At 34.0% G+C, this 25,003-nt stretch overlaps 1 protein-coding gene across 15 annotated transcripts in view; it reads left to right on the plus strand.

The window, feature by feature from the left end:
• The window catches only part of VPS13B (vacuolar protein sorting 13 homolog B), a 670,010-nt gene that overhangs the window by 25,266 nt on the left and 619,741 nt on the right, over positions 1–25,003 (plus strand). For all 15 annotated transcript variants that reach the window (XR_004954708.1, XR_004954709.1, XR_001598476.2 and 12 more), the window contains one exon: positions 15,857–15,977. Coding sequence is in view for 11 of the 15 variants with exons in the window: in XM_036233309.1 (XP_036089202.1) it covers positions 15,857–15,977 (121 nt within the window). In the remaining 4 variants the exon portion in view is untranslated. The remainder of the gene's footprint in view (positions 1–15,856; positions 15,978–25,003) is intronic.

Below are 25,003 nucleotides of genomic sequence, written 5' to 3' on the forward strand. Positions count from 1 at the left end.
TCAGTTCTGTTCTCACTGTTGCCTTCTGAAACTTGATTTTCACGTATTAGATACTCTCAGTCATTCCTTTGCATCCTAACGTTTCGTTTATTTTTTATTTATTTATTTTTTCTTTGTCTCTGTGCCGCAACGTGGGTAATTTCCTCAAATCTTTTTTATCTAGTTAAGTGAATTTCTCAGGTCATGATTTTATGCGACTCATAAGACTTTGGATTTTACTGTCATCCAGTGGTTCTCGAAATATGATCTGAGGGCCCCCTGGGATTCCCAAGGTTTTTGAGGGTATACATAGGTTAAACTATAATAATACTAAGACATGGTTTACTTTTTTCATCATCCTTTTATGAGGATAGAATAGAATTTTCCAGAGGCTACTTGATATATTGCACCAGATTGAAGGCAGAAGCCAATATGAGAATCCAGCTATGTTCTATTAGGCCAGCTTTTTAAAAATATAAAATAATTTTATTCTTTACTAATTTTCTTTTTGTTTGGAAAATATTGGTATTTTTCATAAAACAAAAAGTTAAAATTTTATAATTCATTTATAACGTAAATTTATTAAAAGTAATTGTAAAATAATATATACATAAAATCTATATTTCAACTTTTTCATTTCTCATATGGTAAATGTGGATATATATATGATATATATAATCTACATACAAAAAAGATGTTGGGGCTCTCAGTAATTTTTAAGAGGGTAAAAGTTCCTGAGATCAAAATGTTTGAGCACCACTGGTATAGAGTAGGGAGCTATTGAATTATTTTAAGCTAGTAAGCAACTTGATTGAATTTTAGATTGAATTTTAGGAAGTCGACTGGTTTTTCAGAGTGGAAGAATAGATTGGAGGATTTCAGTTAATTCGTTAGGTTCACTTTACCAAAATCTAGAAAAATGATGGGAACTCGATAGAACTAAGTTGTTGGCTGTGGGCATGGAGAACTGGGGACAGATTCTGGAGGGAAATGTAGAGGGAAGTTGAGGTTTTAGGATGACTTCTGGAATATTTAGTTAGGACTGTTGGGATGGATTATGGTACTCTTAATTTAGATTCTTTTTAGAGATTAAAGATTTGTCTGTCAAACTCATCATATAACAACATAATTAGTAATTAGATATCACTGAAGGTTAATATATGAAGCAGGCATTACTGTGGGTAAGACATGTACAAAATTATTATTTTAGTACTTAATTTATTTCAAGGAAAAATTGAAAAGTTCATTCAACAAATCTTTATAGAGTACTATACTAAATACTGATGTGGCTAATGAGACAAAACCTTTCTCTCCTTGAATGTTTTGAGGAAAATATATCTTGACTGGTTTATGATTTTAATTTTAGTATATAAAGTTCGTAGTCTTAGAACCATCAGAGGGTAAAATATTTTGGTTTAGGTTTGTTTTTGAGCTGAAATTTCTCGAGTGATTTAAAAAAAATATTGGAAAGGAAATAAAAAACCAAAGCCACAAATGAAAATGAAGATAAATTTGTTTCAAACTCTACTATGTGCTTTAAAATTGTGAGAACAGAATAATTGTTTCTTGAACTTCTACCTGTGTCTACAGCTTCCCAATTAGAAAGAGTAGAAAGAGGACTCTTTTTAGAAAGAGGACTCTTTTTAGTTAGCTGTTTGGAAGGTAACATTGTTACAGAGACCTGTTTCTTTAAAAAATACATATATTGATTTAACTCATAGGATCTTTCATTATGTCATGTGTAAGCTTGAAATTTATGCCACACAAAAGCAAACTTGGCATAAAGTAGATTTTTGGTTACATAAGAATTTTTTTTTTTTCTTATTGAGGAAATTTTAATTCTTGTTTGCCATGTTGGATGTTTTCGAGGGGTACATTATATTTGTTTAATCCTTGGAAAGGTTTTTCATTTTGAACTGGGGTATTTTTATTCTCCCATAGCTCTCTTATTTTAGGAAGATGAAAAGTCACATTTAGATTAAGATAAGTAAGGAAGTCTCAGTTTCATGAAGGACTTTCTAAGAATGTTATGAATGAATTAAAATATAGAGTTTCAATAGAAGTGCCAGTACAACCTTAATTATAGTGTTCAGTGTTGTAGACACCATAATTTATAGGTCTCAATGCTGCAAACTGAACAGAAAATGCTGGTTTGAGACTTTTGCAGGTTGCTGGTAGTTACAATTTCTCTTTGCTCCTTTAGCCTCGAGCCATCCCGATAGGTTTTCTGGCATTAAGGTAATGAACAGCATAGACTGCAGCTGCTAGTCTTTTTTGTTTGGTTCACAAATTCTGTAGGTTTCTTTTCAATCCATAAAATGCAGTGGTTCTCTGATTTTTGTTTTGATGATGAGATACTGCTAATTTCTTTTTTTCTTGAACATACTTTATTTTGCCAAGATTTTCTTTTTGAAACTTGTACTTAGAAACTGTATTGAGTCTACATCTGAACCAAGTTTTCTATAGACAGATTATAGTTGGGTTTTATTAGGCCTGACAATTTCTGTATATAATTGGAGTGTTTTAGATTATTTAAATTCTATGTAATTGTTAACATGGTTAGGTTTATGTCTAACGTTTTTTTGTTTGTTTTCTATTTGTCTCATCTGATTTTTGTTCCTTTTTCTATTCCTGCCTTTTTTTGCGATAGTTGAGTATATTTTACCATTCCATTCTGTCTTCATTATTAGTTTGTTCGCTATACCTCTTTTTAAAAATTTATTTCTCTTATTTTTTATTATTTTTTAAATTAACTTTATTGAGGTAACATTGGTTAATACAATTATATAATTTTCAGGTATACATTATCATTTGACATCTGAATATTCCTTCTATTGTGTGTTTACCACCCCAGGTCCAGTTTCCTTCAGCTACCATATATTTGATCCCCTTTACCCACTTCACCCTCCCCCTAAACCCTGTATTTGACCCCCTTTTCCCCAGCTACCTCCCCCTCCCCACTACCCTCTACCCCACTAGTAACCACTAGCCTGTATCCATGTCCACGAGTCTCTGTTTGTCCTGCGCATTTGTTGCTTTTAGGTTTATATCCCGCATATAAGTGATATCAAGTGATTTTCAACTTTTTCTGTCTAGCTTATTTCGCTCAGTATCATTATCTTGCAGTCCACTCATGTTGTCGCAAATGGCAGTATTTCATCTCTTCTTATGGCTGACTGATATTCCATTATATATATGTGCCACAGCTTCTTTAGCCAGTCGTCTATCATAGGACACTTTGGTTGCTTCCATGTCCTGGCTACTGTGAATAATGCTGCTATGAACATCGGTGTGTAAATATATTTTTAGATATGGGTTTTTAAGTCTTTGGGGTAAATACTCAGTAGAGGGATTGCTGGATCATATGGTAGATCACTTCTTAGTTTTCTGAGGAACCTCCATACTGTTTTCCATAGTGACTATACCAATTTGCAGTCATACCAGCAGTTTGTGAGGGTTCCTTTTTTGCCGCATCTTCTCCAACACTTGTTATTACATGTCCTGTTGATATAGCTATTTTAACAGGTGTGAGATGGCATCTCATTGTAGTTTTGATTTGCAGTTCCCTAATAGCTAGTGCTGTTGAGCGTATTTTCAAATATTTGTTGGCCATTCGTATGTCCTCTAGGGAGAAGTGTCTGTTCAGGTCCTCTTCCCATTTTTTGATTGGATCATTTTGTTGTCGTTGTTGTTGTTGTTATTGAGTTGTATGAGTTCTTTGTATATTTTGGATATTAGGCCCTTATTGGAGGTGTTGCTTGCAAATATATTTTCCCATTCAGATGGTTGTCTCTTTACCTTGTTGATGGTTTCTTTTGCTGAGCAGGAGCTTTTTAGTTTGATACAGTCCCATTCATTTATTTTAGCTTTTACTTCTCTTGTCTTTGAGGTCAGATTCATAAAATCCTCTTTAAGTCCAAGGTCCTTGAGTTTAGTTTATGTCAATTATGTCTAGTTGGTGTAATGTGTCATTTAAGGATGTTATTTCCTTATTGATTTTCTGTTTCGAAGATCTGTCCATATCTGACAGTGGGATATTTAGGTCCCCTACTATGATAGTGTTTTGATCTGTTTCTCCCTTTAGTACTGTTAGTAACTGCTTTACATATTTTGGGGCTCCCTGATTGGGAGCATGGATATTACTATGTCTTCTTGGTTCATGATTCCCTTTATCATTATGAAGTGTTCCTCAATATCCTTCTTCACCTTTTTTATTTTGAAGTCTATTTTATCTATTAGTACCGCTACTTCCGCTTTTCTCTCTGAATGTCATTTGCTTGAAATATCATTTTCCACCCTTTCACTCTGAGTCTATCTATATTTGTCTTTGGAGCTGAGATGTGTCTCCTGGAGGCAGCATATGGTTGGGTTTTGTTTTTTGATCCATTCTGAAATGCTATGCCTTTTTATTGGTGAGTTCATTCCATTAACCTTTTTGATGATTATTGAAATACGAGGTCTTCTTATAGCCGTTTTATGTTTTGCTTTCTGGTATCTCGTTGTTTCCATTGCTTCCTTGTCCTCGTGCTTCTGTTTCTTTATTTTGGTTGGCTTTTGTGGGTTTTGCCTCTGATTCTTCTTGTTTTATCTTATATACAATGGTTCTGAATCTTTGGAATGTGGTTACTGTTATGAATATGTAAAAGATAGTTACAGTCGTTCATTTTCTTCTGCGCATGCCTTATCACCATTCCCCTTTGCGAATTTGAATCTTTGAATCCTCCCCTTTTTAGTTATTGTTGTCTTAGTTTTTCCCCATGTATGCAGAACGTTCTTTACTATCTTGTGAGAACAATTCTTTTCTTTTTATTTATGCTTATAATACCCTGTTCCTAATAAGGGTTGCACTTGTCTGCTTCTATTTGCTGATAGTCACTTTACTCCTAATTATGTGGTTTTTTTTCTTTGCTATTTTGTTTTAGGTGAGCTGACTCCTTTTAGTATTTTCTGTAGTGCATGCCTTGTAGTGGATAATTCCCTCAATTTTTGTGTGTCTGGAAAAGTCTTAATTTCTTCATATCTAAAGGAGAGCTTAGGTGGATCCATTATTCGTTTCCTTTTCTTATTTATTTATTTATTTAGTTATTTATCTATCTATCTATTTTTTATTGGTGAGTCAGCTCTTGGTTGACCTCACAGATTGCAACTACCTTGTCAGCTTAGTCCCTTATCTTTTTATTTATTTTTTACGCCTACAGCAACTGGCCTTCCTCGGTGATCTCCCATCCAAGTATTAATCAGGCCCAACTTTGCTTAGCTTCCGAGATCAGTCGGGATCTGGCTTGTTCAGGAGGGTAGCATGGCCATAGTGGATACATTGTTCTAAGCTGGTAGTTCCTTTCACTTAAAGAGTTTAAATATTTAATTTCATTCCTTTTTGGTTTATAATGTTTGCCCTGAGAAGTCTGAGGATAATCTAATGGGTTTTCCTTTATATGTTACTGTTTTTCTTTTCCGTGGTTGCTGTTAGAATTCTGTCTTTGTCGTTGATTTTTTATAACTAATAAATTTTGTCTTGGTGAAGACCTTTTCGGGTTGAGATAATTGGGTGTTCTGTTGACTTCTTGAATTCCAAGTTCCAGCTCATTCCTTTACTCTGGGAAATTCTCATGAACTATATGTCTGAAAATGCTTTTTAGTCCTTGCTCCTTTTCCTCATCTTTGATAATGTCCATTATTCTTATGTTTCCTCTCCTGATGGTATCAGCTAGTTCTTGAAATTTCTCTTCCATTATTTTTCATTCTTCAGTTTCTCTCATTTTCCTTCTGATTTATTTCTAGATTTCTGTGTTTGTTATCATTGATTCTTTCCTCCATTTGGTCGATTCTATTTCACAAGCTTGCTATTTTATTTTTCAACTCTTACAGTGTGTTCTTCATCTACAGAAGTTCTACTTGTTTTTTTATTTTTATTTTTATTTTTGAGGGTTTCTATCTCCTTGCCCTGCTCATCTAGGTGTTTTTTCAGTTCCTGAAATTGTTAAGAGTAGTTTTGAAACTCATTTAGGTTTTTTAGAAGTACCATCCTGAATTCTCTGTCATTTAAGTCGCATATTTCTATGTCTGTAAGCTTATTTTCTGGAATTTTTTCTCTTTCTTTTTGAGATGCCTTGTCATCTTGGTTGTTCATGGTGTTTAATGGACTATTTCTCCACCTAGGTAGTATTGGAAATGTATTCTACTGTTTTTCCAGAAAGAAGATCTATTATATAGAGGTCTCTCTTTAGCTCGTTACAAAGAAGGTGTTTTTCTTTTGATTTTCATTAGGTGACATCTAAGCCTCTTGGATCCCTGCTTTATATAAAGTCTTAATAATGCTTTTGAAGTCTTCTTGTAGATATTTAATCACGTTTGCTACACTTAGTTTCAGTTTCTGTCATTGTCAGCGACAGTCTCGGCAGCATTTGCTTGGGTTCCCCTGGGTTCTGAGGTGATCGTTCTCAGAGGGTATGGGTGGGGTCGTGGCCTTCTGGATTGGGAGTTGGGGGCTGCTGCTCCCCTCGGTTTTGCAAACAGTGCTGGTAAAAATCAACTGTTGTTTCTCTGTGGTCCTGTCCTGCTTCTCTGCTTTCTGCCCTGATGACTGGGCCCTGCAGTGTTCCCAGGCAGGGCTGTTCGGGAAATTTGCTGCAGGAACTTGTTGCTCTTCCCCTCCCCCTCCTTCTACAGGGAGCTCTGGTGGCTGCAAGAGGCAGCTTCTTTATTTTTCCCAGTGCACCTTCCAACACCTGGAGTTCTGACCTGTGGTAACTCATATGCGCACATCCCACTCTCAGACATGCCGGCATGCAGTTTGGGTGTTTCTGTTGAGTTTTAGATGTTCAGCTTATTGTTGTTTCAAGGGGAGAGCTATAGGGATGTCTCTCACTCCGCCATGTTTCCTTCCACCTCCTTCCTATACCTCTTTATTTGGTTTTTGTATGGTGATTTTGGGTTGACAATATGTATGTTTAACTCATCATCATCTAATTTCAAATAACATACCACTTCATAGACAATATAGTCTTTTGAATGCTCACAACAGAATGCTTATCCCTTGCCATAATTTGTGCTAATGTCAATTCTTAGTTCTATACATGCTGCAAATCCATGATATGTTGTTGTTATTAGTATTAATATGATTTGCTTTGAACAATTTCTAAAAAATTTAAAACCAAAAAGTGTCTTTGTATTTACTCATGGAGTTATTTTTGTCATTCTTTATTCCTTTATTTAGATTGAACTTTTCATCTAGCAGCATTTTGTTTCATTTTGAAGAACTTTCTTTAATATTTTTTTGCTGTCCATTTCATCTTGCTACAAATTTTTATAGCTTTTGTTTGTTTGAAAAGACTTTGCTACTTTCTTTGCTTAAAAATCATGATTTCTGGACTTATCCTTTAAGGTAATTCCTGCTTATCTGCTTTTTGCTAGGGCTTTTCTCATAGCAGCTATATCTACTTTGTATTCAAAAGAAATAGGTAGCAGGAGTTGGAATGAGAGAAAGATGGCCAGCTGTTAGAAGATGAAAGGACGTTAGAAAGAGTAATAAAACTAACTAAAAGTCATTGCTTCTGTCTACTTCAAAACTAAAGTAGCCAGTTATTTTACCAGCAAAATGAATTTGTTCAAGAACAGCATAGAATTGCAATTTGGGAGAAGCAAGCTATGAGAAATCATATGTAAGTCCAAGGAGACAAAGAGAAGGTTAACTTGCATTACGTTTTAGGAGGAAATGGGAGGGGGCTATTTTGGGAAAAAGTTCATTGGAGAAGGAGATTTCGAGATGTGGGTGGTTTCTTATTGGCTGCTATGGTGGTTAGTGTATTATTCTTGAGGCAGGGAGAAATCTTCTTTTTCTTAAAAGCAGGAAATGAAAAATTTTCTTCCTTGTCAAAATAATTCTCATCTTCCTTCTCTCTGTTGGTTATGTAGGAGTGGTACGTGTGTGAAAGCTCTTCCTTCAAGGGTTCTTGACTCCTTTTTAAATGAAATTTTCTTTCTTTATTTTTACACTTCCCTCTCTGAACTCTTTCAACACTTTGTTAAGAAACTTTCTAATATTATTTGTTAAAAATTTTTACTTTAGATAGGCTATTTATCCAGATGAGCTTTATAATCCTCATTTGCTAAATGAGAATAACAGTAATTTACAGGACTTTTGTGACGATTATGAACAATGAATGTAAAGGTTCTTGAATTGTTTGTACCAGTAATATTTACTCAGAGTGTTTTACAATGTAAGACTTATATTTGTTTATTTTTAAAAAATATTCCCCTTTAAATAATCAGTATTCTGCAGTTGAGGATTTTTTTTCTTTTTCTACTCCTATCAGCTTTTATCTCCTGCACTGCGCTGTGCACAGTATCCTGAATATAGTAGGTGCTTTTCTTTACTGTGTACCACCTTCATTTTACTTCACTATCTTCAGGCTCTTATTTATGTTTAGACTTAATGGAATTTTTTCCTTTCCCAATTTACTCAATACCCACTTTTTCTTTACCAACTGTAATCTAGCTTTCCATCTCTCTAATAGAACTATTCTTTCAAACTTCTGTAGTGATCGGTTACTATTGCTAGTATTTGTTTTTTAGTTCGAGATGATTATAAATACTGCAATACTTAGATTTATTATTTTTTTTTTTGGTGAAGAATTAAATTTGCGCATGTTGTCCAAATATAGAATAATTTTACAGAGTGAATCTTGTTTGGTGTTGATGATTATTTTGTGCATCTGAATACACAGAACTGCTCATGTTAATCAGTACTCCTTAGTTGTGGGCCTGGACTTCAGGGAGAGTTCAGCATTCTTCAACAGTGCACTGTTTAGCTTTACCGTTTTGTCTTACTGCATGCCTCAACCAGTCTAAATGTAGATATTCCCCCCAAGTTAGATCTCCTTCTCAACTTTATTATCTTATTTTGTAGAAATATTATTTGCTTCTAAATTTCATTTGTTTTATAAAGAGGGTAGGAAATAACATTTTTGACTAGACATAAACTATTCCGATATTTACAGTACAAATGGCAATGATAAAAATGGGGGAAATTTTATTTAGAGTTCTATCTATCTACTAAGTGATTCACATTAATAGAAGATTTTCATATGTATCAAAGGAAAGCCAATAAGAAATTGGATACACCTTTAAGAAACAAAATAATTATTCTTTTCTTATTTTCAAATTAGACAAAATTAAGCTGTTAAATAATATATGCTCTGAAAAAGAGTTTATATATGGTTTAATTTTTTAATAGGTAAGAATATAATATAGTCATGTACCACATAATGACATTTTTATCAATGACCGACTACGTATGGTGATCCCATAAGGTAATGGAGTTCAAAAATTACTGTTGCCTAGTTATGTTGTAGCATAATGCATTATTCATGTGTTTGTGGTGATGCTGGTATAAAAAATCTACTGCCTGCCAGTTGTATAAAAGTATAGCACATAGAATTATGTGCTAATAAATGACTGTTACTGGTTTATGTATTTACTATACTATATATTTTGTTATTTTAGATTGTACTCTTAATTACACATTTTAATTTTTATTTCTTTATTAATTTTTTTTTAAATTTATTGGGGTAACATTGGTTATACGATTATATATTTTTCAGGTGTACATTATAATTTGACATCTATATATTCTATTGTGTGATTACCACCCAAAGTCCAGTTTCCTTAAGCTACCACGTATTTGATACCCTTTACCTACAGTTTATGTCCTTACACTTGCTTTCCTTTTTCTTTTTGAACCTTTACTCTTCTATTAGAAATTAGATAAATTTTCCCCCTACTTGTTTTAGATTCCCGCATAATTTAGATATATCTGTGGCTTGATTTTTTTTGCCTTAAATATTGGAAACATCGAGTTACAAAGCAATTTTAGGTTGAATTATTGTTTATCCTGTACGTTTTCATTAAAATTTATGGTTTAAAGCAGGAGTCATCAAACGATGGTCCGTGGGCCTGCTGCCTGTTTTTGTAAACAAAGGTTTTTTTTTTTTTAAACATAGCTATTCGTACTTGTTTATATATTGTTTATGGCTGTTTTCATGTTTCAGTGGCAGAAATGAGTAGTTAAGATGGAATCTATATGACTTGCAAGCCTTAAATATTTATTGTCTGGCCCCTTATAGAAAAAGTTTGCATATCGCTGTTTTAGTAATTTAATTCTATTAAAATTAAAAGTCTAAAATAAAAAAATATATTGTCTTTTCTTGATAGTTTATTATATTATCTTTATGTAGAAATAAATAATTTAGAAAAGTAAAGTATTTAGTGTTTTATTACCAGATAACCTTGTTTAAGTAATACCCAAATAACTTAAGCCCTTAAATAAATGGAGTCATTTCTTTTAGAGACATGAAGGAAACATTAATAGTGAATGATTAGAAATTAAATTATTAGAATATATATATTTGTGTGTGTATGTGTGTCTTTGTTTTTATGTTTAGTGTGAGGCAAGTATATGGTTAACCAGTTCTTCCTGTACCATCTGAATGATCTCTCTTCCCTACTGATTTATAATGCCACCTCTGTCATGTTTCAAATATTCATATATATCTGACTTTGTTTCTGAGCTTTCTTTTCCATTGATTTATTTGTTTAAATTACTATAGTTCTATAATAAATGGTAATGCTGTAGGCGGGGCAGTGTCTACATGTTATGTGTGCATATATAGGTATTGGTCATATCTTTCTGTGTGGATCCTAATACATTTAAAATCTTTTAAGACTGTGCTAGAATTTTAATTTTATAGTGTTTGAATTTCATTGATTTTTTTGCCTACATTAACTTTCTTTGTATTCTTTAGAATAGTTGTTTGGCAGGTTATTTTGAATAGGGGGCTCACTATCTATTTCACCATCTTTTCTCTCAGATCCATCTTTGCTCATCCCGTCTTGTGTGGTAGCTTTACAGTTACTTCCTCTGGTCTCTAGTCTAGAACCAGGTCTTATTTTGGAAATTCAGGGCTCCTGCAGTGTTGATAATGGATGATATAGAGTTACTTGTCTCAATATTTGCGAGATTTACTTTTTTCTGACTTCCTTGCCAGGGAGCTTTATGGTACGTCCAGGCAGCTGCTGGCAGCAACTCTTTTTGGCCTCCTTTCAAGAGTTGGGGGTTTCACTGTATTACAGATTTCAAGTGTTGAGCCTTGTAACCATCTCCTGCCTTAATGGACCATTTTGAGTCTTTATAATTCTCACCTGCCTTTGCCAGTTTTTGCATCTTGAGCATAGTGGTATCTCTTCTTTAGTCTGATACAGTGCTTTGAGCCTAGCTAAAATTTTCTATTTTCACTTTATTATCAGCATCACATTACCCCTCACTCTCACCCCCTGCCAATGTTTCCAATTATCTAGTCTGCTGTGTTTTCAGAAACATAAATCCTTATCACTTCTAATTTGGACTAGTCCCAAATCTTTATCTAACTCTGATTGCTGATTTGATCTTTACTAGTACATGTTCAGTGCCTTTGTGGCCATATATATTGGTATGATATGCCTTCCTCAGAAATGCCACGTTATCTAAAATGAATTCACTATTTTACTTTAAAATTTGGATTTAAAAAATCATTCGGTTAATCCCTGCATAGTCTGGAGCTTAGAGAACAGTGTTGTCCTATTTGCTTCATGGTTAGGCATCTCTCTACCCTGAAATTTTTGAAGCTCATTAGCATCGTTTTGCAAAATTAGAGCAGCTATAAAAGAGCATATTTGGTTTTATTAGGAAACTGAGAAGCCGGTTGTGTCATTGACTGAATTGGGATGTAAAGGACAGAGGATTTTTTTTTTTTTTCCAGGGAATGGGGTTAAGGGAAAAAGAACAGTCACTTGAAGAGTTTATGAGTTGTGTTTTAAACTTGTTGAATTTGAGGTGCTAGCATTAAAAAAATTCTCATAGTTACCTCATTTAATTTCTAAACTTTTATAATAACCTATCAATTGTTGGTATCTTTGCTTTTCATTTCTGTCACATAACCAGCAGATTCTTTTTCCTGAGTGAAGTACTTCATCTGTTACTTTCCTACTTAAAAGTTTTATTTGCTCATCAATATGTAGAATAAAGTTTACATTTCTTGGAATGATATTCATGGTGGGGACCATTTGCTCTAGCTTCTTTTTATAGCTCAATATTTCATTGCTCTCTATATATTTAAACTGGACTATTTATTCTCTTTTTAATAAGACACATGTTTTCTTCTCTCCTACTTTGTTCAAACCCCTGTCCCCCTTCTCCCCTACCCCGCCCCTCGTTTTTCCTTCAGGACACAGTCTTTTCAAACCTCTTGTGCTTTGAAATATTTTTCTGACTGCTCAAGCTCATTTCTTTCTCAGAATATGCAGTATTTAGTACTGTATTGTTTAGGTGGCCTTTTTTCAGGGATGGCAATAGAGAAATGTTAAAATTATGCCATTTAATGCGATTTTGAACTGTTTGCACTAATCTCTTTATACTTTCGTTTCCTCATATTTAAAGGGGGCTACCCTTGCACAGGGAATAGTGTTATTAAGAGATATGAATATAATGTGATTCCTAGCAGTAGGTGACATGTTGGAAATGCCATAAATAAAAAGTTTTTTTCCTTTTGTCTTTTTTTCTTCCCTCCCTGCCTTTCTTCCTCTGTTCCTTTCTCCCTGCTTTCCTGTCTTTCTTTCAAGTTTAGTGGTTACAGGAAAGGCTTTTTGGTCATCCCAGTTCTCCCATTTCCTGTCTTTTTGTCCTTGGAATCTCTTAAGCCCTAATTTCCTTATCCTTAAAATACTTGAGGCCTGGCACAGATAAGTGTTCAACAATGTCACTGTTGTTTCTTCATGACATGTATTATTGTTGACTAACTTAAATTGCTCTTAATCTTTTTATGCATGTGTTATTTCTTAAGTGGGAATGTAAAGTACATGGATAAGGGTACCACCTATTTATACTACTTATTTTATTTCAAACTGCCTAATACATACTTTTCTTTGATCAGGTATTCCTTGTTGAAGGAAATTATATATAAGAAAACGAGGTACAGTTTTATTAGTCCGTTTAAGCACTCAATTCTCCCTAGTGAATCATGCTAAAAATTAGATGATAGAATGTGGTTTAGGCCAGAGTACCTAAGTACAACTTTTGTGCTTTTGCCCTTAATTTCAGCCTACTTCACCTTCCAAATCTAAGAGTGGATCTAACCACTTCAGTCTAGTTGTTTAAAAAGAGGGGAGGAAGAGAAGTTGGCAATATGATGTATACCTACTGATACGAAGGAAAGGGATGTCATAGGCAATAATAAAGAACAAATTTTCCCTAACATGTTGCTGTTAACTGGCATACTTTGATTTTTCTCTGCCTGGGGCAGTGGCTGTGTGTGTGAAAAGAAGCCAGAGGAGAGATGGCTAATGATTGCATCATCTGGGGAAAATGACACTCTGGTCCTTTTACCAAGTAGCATAGATCTCAGAGATAGAATGGCCCCACCACACAGGTGTTTACAGTTAGTATAATGATCTTTTTCATTATTAAAATGTAGCCTAATGTTCAGTTTTGGCCTGTCAGGTCTTCCTTTTGAGAGGATCAATTAAAAAAAATTCAAGGAAGTGTCACTCTCTTCTCCCCTAGCCTATTATAACCCTGATCCTCACTCGATTGGAGAGAGTGGAAGCCGCCCCGTGGGCTAAAGTTGATGTGTGCAGAAATTGGGGGGCATGCACATTCCTCCTTAAGTGTACTTGGCATTTTTTTGATGACTAAAGTTTATTGATATTACCATGAGGGTAGAGGTGAGCCAGAGATCCCCATTTTTATCGTGAAAACAACTGTATGTGTTTTCCCTGGTCCTCTCTGTGTTCTGTAAGTGTATACCTCTGCTTTGTTGGCTTTATTGGCTCTGACTCTCCAAAATAGTGTTACTAGACATTCTTTATTGTATCTGCTATTTGGCACTGTACTTGCTACTGGAGAAGATAGAGGTGAATGTCCCTAAGAGCTTTGTAGCAGTTCATATCCTACCTTTTCACACTATGTTTCAGAAGGTTTTGGTGACCAGAGCTGCCAGGTGAGCCTTGGTGTTTTTCAGATTGCCAAGTTTGATGCCACAAGATGGAAGAACATGAAACATATCACTTCTTAGTTCTACCTTTTAGTTTCTCCTTCAACTCTTTCCTGCATTTTAACCTCTGTCTGCTTTTAAACAAAGACTTGGAATGATTCATTCACCTGTTTTAAGTTTTGTCCTCAGTCTTACTCATAAAGTTGTGAATTTAGGAGTTGATGGCTTTCAAGTTTTAAGTGACAGACCTATGAGGGCTAAGGTGAGAAGTATGGTAGTACATGATCCCATGATCTGTCAGTATGAAAGTAATGGATCTATTTACATACAGTATTTGCCACATTTTCCCTCTTAGGAACTTTTGTAAGGAAATGACATTCTTGCTTGTTTCATGAGGAGCAAAGGGCAGTGTTTTCAGAAATAGCTATGTGGTCCTCAAGAGAAAACATTCTTTTGCCATGAAATATACTTACCAGACATTTTGGAAAAATTGCAACCTAAATAAGAAAGATATAACCGTAATGTGTTTGGGGTTAAAAATTATCTCAAAACATTTTAGCTAGTATATTTGAGAACAGAGTTCTTTTATTAGAATTAGAGACTTTCAATGAAGTAAAATGTGTAATAGTCCAAAATGGTGCATACTGGTTAAAAGCAGATGAGTTCAAAGTAAAGATGAAAGTAATTCCAGTTTTAATAATAAGTATTATAATGCTCATTTTGCTTTATTTTTAAATTTAATTTAGTTGGGTCAGGATTAAATGGAAGCTGACTTGTAATTGATACAATTAAAATGTAATTGAAATGAAAACAAGTTCAGATTATCAAAAGGGTTATTTTCTAATTATACTGTGCATATAACCATGATTTTCTAACCATGGCTAAGAAATGTTTTCACATTTTGTAATGTTTGTTTCATAGTATATATTATTATGAGTACAATTATTAATGTTCATTTTTAAAGCACACTAAAAATTTCAGGTTTATTATAAATTTTCTTTAAACAAATAAGGTATTTAGTTTTTCTTTTGAATAATAAAAATTAGCAGTTTGTAGGGAAGCCTAATTTTACTCTTTTTTTAAACTATTTGAAACTCTTATTTAACTGGTGTACTTTACCCTTTTTTCCCGGTAATCATTTTTCAAAAATAATAACTTGTTCTTTCTTTTGCTTTAAAATGTTTGTCATCTTCTGCATGCTAGATTTATTGGACTGCAGTAGTTTTAGTGCATTTTGGCTGGAATGTTTACTATGACATCACTATAATCTATATACAGTATGTGATTTCAGATGGTTTTAGTGTTAAATATTTTCATAATTATGCTAGTTTTGGCAGTTCACTTGGAACTTTTTCACATCTCTTTAATGAACATGTTTTACTTCTGGGCTTTTGAGACAACCATATGTTTCAAAAATTAATAGTCTGCTTTTAATGTTAACATTGTGCAGAAGTGTGTGACTGCAGACATTTTTAAGGATGTAAGTTGAACTAAAAGTAATTACAGTAAAGTTTTATTCACAGTAGTAGTCTTTTAGGATTTAGAGAGTATAATATCCCCTCAAATAACAGAAGATTTCATTGTAAAGATTGAATAGTGAAGTTGTTTTGCCTTAACTTAAAATAAGTCCATGTGTTTACGATAGCAAATCTTTTACTTTTTTGATCATATTGAAGTTTCTAACGAATTTTTTCTTTTGATAATATATCACTAGTATTTTATGCCATAATATTTTGTAAAAGATTCATTCATCTTTTATTATTGTATCATTCTTAGTATGGTATTGAATAAAAATTTTTGTTTTCCAAAGGGCTTACTGTTCTTATTTGCCTCTTTCTTTAAAATGAATATAGGATGACCATGAAAGCTGTGGTTCTAATTCTACCAACCGTAGTACTACTGAGAACACAAAATCATCAGTAAAACCTCGAAGAATTCAGCAGGCTGCTCCCACAGATCCTGATTTACCACCAGGTAATTTCTAATGGGATTGATGAAGCCATATATCAGTTGTTAAATCGTCATAGCCCTTTGTATAATGTACACTTTTAGTATTCTTTAGTGCCATAAAATATTTACACTGTATGTGCATGTGCATTTGCTGCATGAATTCTGAACAGATTGAGTCCAGAGCCCTCACAGGTGTTTTTCATTCAGATTTTGATCTCTTTTGCAGCAGGTTGTTCCTAAAGTTTCTCTCTCATATCCTCCTCTCTAAGCAAAACCTTGCCTCTGATTTCCCACTCATAGTCTCTTTGTTCCCCTTGCTTCTTGATAAACAGAAGAAAGACACTAGATTGTTCTCAGTTTCTGGAAACTATCAAATTCACAACAGAATCACATAATTTTGTAACTCGAAGAGACCATCTTTTTCCTGAAATTTTTATTTACCTGGAACAGTAGTGACATACATAAAAGTTCCTTGATAAATATTTAATGAGTAAAAAAAAATCAGTAATTGTTACGTGTTAACTTTGTGGCTAAAGCGCATTGCTGCCTTTTTACAGTTAGGAGCTGTTTATCAGTCACTTCTTTTCTGATTTTTTTTATCAGTCACTTCTTTTTTTCTGGAGTGAAGGTAACATTGCTATACATTTATTTTATGTACCAAAGGTTTGTAGGCTTTCTGCTGGTTTTAATATATTTATTATTTGATAGTCTTCTGGCACTATTTGCTTTACCTTCAAGATACTGGAGTTAGGTACACCATTTTATAGTCTTCCTCCCTCAAATAATGTGTTCTAAGTTACATTTGAAATGAACATTTTAAACTAGTGTTACAGTAGTGTTAGCACTTATATTTTGAATTCTTCAGAACTCTCTACCTTAACAAGGCCTCAGTAATCTCTTTGACTTTAGAATAGATTACTTGTATAGCTGGAGAAGGCACCAGAAAATATTTTACTACTGAACATTTCTAACTCTACTTAGAGTAATATGATGGTTCTGGAACTTTCTAAATTTTTCCTTATTCATTAACTCCTTGGGAAAAAATCCCTGTGTTAAATTTACCTGTAAATTAAACTGTAGCTTGTTCTTATTAATTGGGCCACCTCTTTACTCCTTCATATTTCTGAGGATTACATATCCTCAAAACTTATTTTACCAGCCTATTATCTATTATTCTCTCCATCAGTATCCTGGCAAAGGATAATCAGTTTTAGGTTTAACTGTTGAGTCTGTCTACATTTTTTTTTTCTCCCCTAAGAAAGAACTCATTTAGGAGAAATTTAAGACTTTTGTCAGTTGTGAATTTCACAGATAAAACCTTTCTATGGACTAACTCGTGTGTACTCAAGATAGGTCCCAGACTTTTAATGATTCTTTTTAGAGCCTGTATTAGGCTTCACATTGATATTTCATATTGGGAGAATTGGTTTATTTTCGGAGCATAAAACATAAAAACAAATGTAACATAAAACATCCTGTTTTTAGTGGCATAAAACAGAGCTGTGTTCTACGTGAGCTGCTTGAGGTAGCTTTTGGATTAACATGTGCTTTTCTGCCTTACCTAACAGGAGGACTCATATCCTCTTTTATACTGACATAAATCACAGTTAAGGAGTTGCTTTAGGAAGTAACTGAATTTGTTGAGCAATTACTGGGAGGCAGAGCAGTTAAACTTAATCTTGTTGAAGGAAAAAAAGAGGGATACTTTGAGAATCCAGTTGGATAATGAAATGGTAAATCATTTTATTTAAAGGTTAATTCATATGGTTATTTGAGGACTCATTTCTGGTAACCTTATCCTGCCCAGAAACCATATTGGTGGTCTTTGATTATAGAGATGAATTCTTGCACTTAACATTTTCTAGGGCAAAGTTATTTCTTCCAGGATCTGTGGTTATAGTTTTTGAGTTTGAACATTTACATAGATCCAGAGGTGCTTATTGAGAAGAGTTCGGTGTTGCCAATAGTTGTTTGTTCTATACCCTTGAAGGATTGGTGACTCTCTAATAGGAAAAGAATATGAGTCAATATCTAATCTTTTCTTTGCAATTTTTATGCTTTGTATCTAGAGTAGTCTTTTTCAGATTATGTATCCTGACCAGATAGATAGTGCATTATGAAAGTAATATAGGGGGTCATGGCAGGAATTTAAAAAATACCTGGCATAGAATAGAAAACCTGATAGCATATGACATGTAGTAGAGGTTAATAATATTTCAAGAAACTTTTGCATATGCGTATGCCTATGCTAGGTAATAATGTATTATCTCTTACTGGGAGAGGAGTCAAAAGAGTTTGAATATGACCTATCTGAAGTACAAACATTTTCTTTCAGTTAATTATATATAGACCAGGACCTTCAATTACTGCTGATAATACCTGTTTTGAATTTTGGGCTTAGCATATCTTGTAAGATATGACAATTCTTATTTAGAGACAGATGTTAAGGTTGTTTCATTCACTCATTCATTCTTTCCTCAATAGTCTCTGTACATTCTCTCTCTGTAAAAGGAGACTACTTCTGAGCTAGATACCTGGATGATTCAGTTCCGTGCTCTCTGAAGTGTATTTACAGCCTTTGGCTTTTCTCTAAAATGGCTTTAAAGTAGGTTATGCTTCAAACTATTATTTTTAAATAACCTTTAAGATATCTAGTGTTTATATTTCATTTATTACAGAAAAGGTGATAATTGGAGAGCTTTATTTTGTTCTATTAGATTGCATTTAAAAATATTTTATGGTGGGACAGGCTGTTCAATTCTCTAAATCTTTATTGTTATGGAAATGAGAATATGCTAGGGTATCTAATTGAAGGCTATCTTTGTCCTCAAAGAATTAATTGCTTAGTATATAGGAGACTTTGTAAAATAACTACAGTACAAAGTGAAAGCAAAGAGAATCACTAAGAAACACTTAAAAAGGAGTGGTTATGTATAGATGTGTGTGGCTTCCAAAACACATAGGTAAAACAGGCAAGAAAAATTGCAAATAAAAGGGTGAGAAATGATATAACAAACATGTACTATCCAAAAATAAATCTGTATTCGCAGCATAAAACTCAGGCAAAATAAAAACTAAGGCAGAAGCATTAATGGACATACATGGTAGAGATACTTTATTATAATGAAAGGTACTGTTCTCCTCCCCCCCCAAAAATGACTATGTACCTGACAACTTAACTTTGAAATGCACTAGATCAAGCCAACAAAAAACCCCAAAACTAGATCTTTGAATATCATTATTAACATTGTTTTAATATTGTTTTAGTAGACACATATAAAACTCTGCACTCAGCAGGTAGACTGTATACATTCTTTTGATGCACACATTGGATATCTACAGACATAGAAAAAGACATGGCCAAAAAGGAAGTCAACAAATTTCAAAGACTCAGTATCATACTGACCATCCTATATGATCACAATACAGTTAAAATGGAGTGTAATTACTGATATGTTTGAACTTTCCCATACCATTTGTATTATTTGTTTTATCTTTGTAAACTCTGGTTTTCATTGTTTTCTCTCTCATGTGTGCTCTTTACTTTTGACAGTCTTGAAATAGCTGCTCCATACACACTTTCCAAGTTTTATGGCTATATTCACTGGGAAAGACAGAGCAGAATGTGATTATTTTATCCAGAACTAGAGCCTATTAACAGGCCTTTTAGAAACTGCACGTGTGTGTGTGTACACGCTCACATGTGCACACATATATTTTCTTTTGTAACTTGCATTTTTAGATTAATGTTAGAACATGTTTCTAGGACATTAATATTTTTTACATTGTTATTTTAATCATTGGCATGTATTTCATTGTATAGCTTTTCCATAATTTATTTTTATTTTTTTGCTTTCCCCCCCAGCTATTATTGAAATATAATAGACAATTAGTTGTTCATATTTACATTATACAATTCAATGATTTTTTTTCAGTTATAGTTTGCATACAATAATATATTAGTTTCAGTTGTACAGCATAATATTAGAGCTCAAGTAATCACCCCACTAAATCTAGTATTCCTCTTCCCCCTTGCATTTGTTTACAACATTGTTGACTATTTTCCTTATGCTATACTTTATATCTCCAGGATTATTTTGTAACTTTGTATTTTTTAATCCCTTTGCCCTTTTTCACTGTTCTCCCCAACCCCTCTCCCCAACCCCCGTCTAGTAGCCCTCAAAATATTCTCTGTATTTATTAGTTTGTTTCTGTTTTTGTTGTTGCTGTTATTTTGTTCTTTAGATTCCACATGTACGTGAAATCATGTGATTTTTGTCTTTCTTCTAGGACCATCAAGGCAATATATTTTTCCATCCACTTCCTTTTAGTCTGTGTGTGTCTTTTAATCTGAAATGAATCTTTTGTAGGCAGCATATGTAGGGGTCTTATTTTCTTATTCTTTCAGCTACCCAATTCTTTGGTTGGAGCATTTAATTCTTTTCCATTTGGGATACTTGTTGATAGATACGTAGTTATTACCATTTTTTATTCATGATTTTGATACATGTTTTTTCCTCTTAAAAAAAAGTCCCTTCAACATTTTCCGTAATAATCGCTCGGTGGTGATAAATTCCTTTAGCTTATTTTTGTCTGGGAGGCTGTTAATCCGTCCTTCAACTCTAAATGATAGCTTTGCTGGATAAAGTATTCTTGGTTGTAGAGCCTGGGTTTTCATCACGTTGAATATTTTGTGCCAAGCCCTCTATCCTACATGGTTTCTTTTGAGAAATCAGCTGTTAGTCTTAAGAGTGCTCTCTTGTAGGTAACTAACTGCTTTTCTCTTGCTACTTTTAAGATTCCCTCTTTGTATTTAACCGTTGGCATTTAAATTGTGTTGTGTCTTGGTGTGGGCCTCTTTGAATTCCTGGTTTTTGGGATTCTCTGAGCTTTCTGGGGTTGTATGTCTATTTCCTTCACCAGATTAGGGAAATTTTCCATCATTATTTCTTCAAATAGCTTTTCAACTTCTTGTTCTCCCTCTCTTCTTTCAGGTACCCTTATTACATGGATGTTTTTACAGTTAATTGTGTCCCAAAGACTCCTTAAATTATTATTATAACCTTGGCTTCTTTTTTCTTGCCATTCTGATTGAGTGTCCTTGGCTTCCCCAACCTCTATATTGGTGGTTCAGTCCTCTTCTTCATCCACTTTGTTAATTCCCTCTGATATATTCTTCATCTCACGTAATGTATTCTTCATTTCTGCCTGGTTCTTTTTTTAAATTTTCACTTCACCTAAGTTCATTGAGCATCTTTATAACTCGTATTTTGAACTCTGCATCTGTTAGATTGCTTGACTCCATTATTTCTGGATCTCTGTTCTTTTCTCTCGTGGTTTCTGCTTCATTGTCTTCCCATTTTGTCTGCCTTTCTATGTCTGCTTCTATGTATTAAGCAAAGCTTCTAAATATTTTGGTCTTATTAGTGCGGCTTTGTGTAGTAGGTGTCTAGCGGCACAGTCCTGAGAGGGGTTCAGCTGCAGGCCAGGTTTAGCCCCAGTCTGTGTCCCTTAGGGGTCACCTGTTAAGATTCAGTAGGCAATCCACAGATTCTGTGCTTACAGCCGCCTCGAGAAACCATGCCAGAAACTGAGGCCAGTTGCTCAGGAAGGAGCACTGGACCTGCCAGGGACACACCTGCATGTGGCTAGGGTGGGTCTGCGAGTTGGTGGAGGTGGAGTTTCAGGGTATTCTCTGGATGGAGTGCCCTCTTATCCAATTTGATGACATCTCAGCTGTGGTGGCCCTGTGTCAGCACACTAGGAGTGGGGGGGCTCAACAGAGGAACAGTGGATACCCCCAGCACTTCTTTCTGAGAGAAAGCCTTGCCTCTGGCCCTCACTGACAACTCACCACCCTCCTGTAAGTCTGTGGTACACCTCGATCAGCTGATCTGGTGTTGGTGCTTAGAATGAGTATGTCTGTAACTATGAATGCCTGGTCGTGGACATGACCCTTCTAAGAGGCATCTGCAGCTGTTCAGCTGCCACCGTTGCAGCCTCTCGTATTTAGCGACTCGGGACCTGGTAGCCTTGCTTCTTCGCCCCTTGCTACCTTCTACCATTGCAGGGCGATTTCTTATTTCTCTCCCTAGTTGTAGGGCTTCTGTTCATCTAGATCCCCTGGTGATTCTGCTTGCTATTTACTCTGTGTTTCCATCACAACTCTGATTTGGTCCCAAGAGAGGATGAGCAAAGCCACTATCATCTATGCCATTTTGCCTGGTCTCTCCTCTTCCATAGTTTATTTAACCAGTACCTTTTTGTTAAATATTTAGGTTATTTTTCATTTTCAATTTTGTAAAATGCCTTAACAAACATACTGGTAAGTAAATCTGCACACACCTCTGTTTATTAAGAGAAATTCTTACCTATTTATTGAATCAAAGGGATCAAATAAGAGGAATTTTAAGGCTTTGAGGTGTATGGCCAAATTACCCTGTGAAAAGTTTGCTAACAGCACTTTCATCCAAGCAGAATTTCGGTCCAGTGCTGTTTTTATTATTAAAAAATATTTATTTGAAACTTTATAGATGAAAAATGCTATTATGTATTTTATTGCTAATCGAGATTACTATTGTTCACCATTTTGTTCTCTTCATCATTTTGTTATATATGAAAGCTAGTTTTACATTTTGTTAGCTGATCAGTATTCAGTATTTTTCAGTTGCATCTTTTGGATTTTCTATATAAAAAATGCAGTCATCTTCATGTAATGATAGTTTTGTGTCCTTGTCAATACTTATACTTATTTCTCTTTTTAAACCTTATTTAGTTGTTCAGAACTTCTGTGATCACCTTAAATAGTAATACTGGTAGTGAGTATCCTCGACTCACAGCTGTTTTCTTTAGCTCCTACAGTAACTGCCCTTGGTTATCTTCTAGTTACCAAATCCGATGGTTGCTTTTTAAATTCATAGTTATTGAGCTATAGCATTGACAATAAAGAATTCTACTCATTCCTTAGACTTTTAAAAAACTGTTAGTTTGAAAGAATTTTGACCTTCCAAAAGGCAGGAACATTAGAAATAACTTTCTTTCCCTTTAATTAATTAAGCATAAAGTGCCTGCCTATATGATTCTGCATAACCCCAAATAAATTTTACACTGAAAACTTGACTAAGATGTTTTTAGGTAGCGTAAGTCATCAGTCATGGTATTTCTGACTTGAGCAACTTGACTTCCCTGTGACCACATTAGGATAAACCAATTGCAGATATTATTTCTTTGTAATCAAAATTATTTGAACATATCACTCAATTTAAGAATATCAGAGAAACAATATAATTTTTGACTTTTAGGATTTCATAGTTTAACAGACAAGGTAAGTATACATAAACATAAACAAATGGCAATAGTAACACAAGTCCAGGAAAAGTGGTGGAGAGCCTCCTTAATGGAGATGTGTTGGGTGGGGGCATTGGAGAAGAGGATATAGCGGAGGGGACATTCATTCTGGGCCTGTGCAAGAAGGGAGAATAGAAGGGTATTCCAAACATTAGGAGGAACATGAGCAAAGACAGTCAAGATTCATAGTGTTTAGTCTGGTCCTGTGGGCATATATATATGTGTTTGGAGGAATAGGCTTTTGGGTGGAAGAGAGGTAGGTAATGATAGGAATTTCTGGAAAGGTTGACTAGTAACAGACTAAAAGAGCTACTTAATATGACGTCTTGTAGGTTCTTATTCCCAGCGTGACTTCGCATTTTCAGATGCTTGCAGAATAGATCTGGATGGCTGTTAGGTTAGTCATTTGAACAAATATACTTCCAGGGAGTCACTAAATACGGAGTGATGAGAGCTGTTAGATCTGCTGTTCGACACTCTCTATAGCTCACTTAGAGCTAAATTGTTATGAGGGATTAAAGAGGTAGTGTATCGTTTATTGCCTTGGTGAGTCACTGTTACTCATTTTGGCATTGCATTTTTAATAAGAAACAGCCTTCTAAAGTAGTTCTTTTTGATATTTGATTCTTTTATTTTGGTGAAATGAATTGGCTTATTCATTTCAGTTTGTATGTTTTATAATGAAAAACTGAGGAAGAATATTAAATAGATGAAAAATCCATTAGTAGTATTCTGTCAGTTAAAATACATTTACAGTATGTTTCTATTACTTTGCATTATACTTTTCTACAGTTCTATCTTTGAGAGTTTTTTTAAAGATAATACTTAAGTGGTTTTTATGAATTCCTATTGATGACAAGATTTTTCAAAAATAGGAAAACCAGTATTAGTCATGCTTGACTTCTTAGTAACAGGATTTTTATTTCTGTTTTTTAACATTTATGTTGAGTAGAAATAGCATGGAGAAATTACATCCTAAGGTTGAAAATTTTGGTCTTTAAAATTTATTTCAGGAGCTTAATTTGTTAAGCATCATTTTAGTATCTACTCTTATCAAAGAGTATTTATTACCTTAAATTCATTGATATTTTGTATGTTAATTTTATAGCATATGATAATTAGCACTCTAAAAGCTGCTAATAGTTTCCATATACCAGAAAAACTTAGTCATTTTACATTTCTTTCATCCACTGGGAGTGAATGAAAAAGTTGGCTTTTGAAAACATGTTATGGTTAAATAGATTTAAATAACTTTTCTCCCGGGGAGCCTTAGGTGTAGGTATTAACAGTGTCAGTTGCTGAAAGAAATGGATAGTTTTGTCCAGTTAAGTTCTATTTTAAAGTATACAGATAGTTATTTCATAGAAGAGCTAGTATTTTAATTCCCTTTTAAGTAGATTTTAGAGTGGAAAATGCATTTGAGTAAAGTGAGGTTTTTAATCTATTTCTTCTATGTCTTAAATGCTGTTTAGGTTTAATTTAATTTATATGTTCAATTAAATTCCTCAGTAATGTATCTGTATACATTTATTGTGCGAGCTACTTCTGAGAAAAATTTCTGAGATTATGGCGTATCATACAGTAGCATGAGATTAAAAGAAAAGTTTTAGACATTCTAGGCAAGCTGAGAAAAAGAATGTTCACTAATTCGTTTTGTTGTTTTGAATTAAAAAACTCAATTTCTGATTCTCCCTCTTATTTCC

The sequence above is a fragment of the Rousettus aegyptiacus genome, unplaced genomic scaffold (assembly GCF_014176215.1).
Source record: "Rousettus aegyptiacus isolate mRouAeg1 unplaced genomic scaffold, mRouAeg1.p scaffold_m13_p_15, whole genome shotgun sequence".
Lineage (NCBI taxonomy): Eukaryota > Metazoa > Chordata > Mammalia > Chiroptera > Pteropodidae > Rousettus > Rousettus aegyptiacus.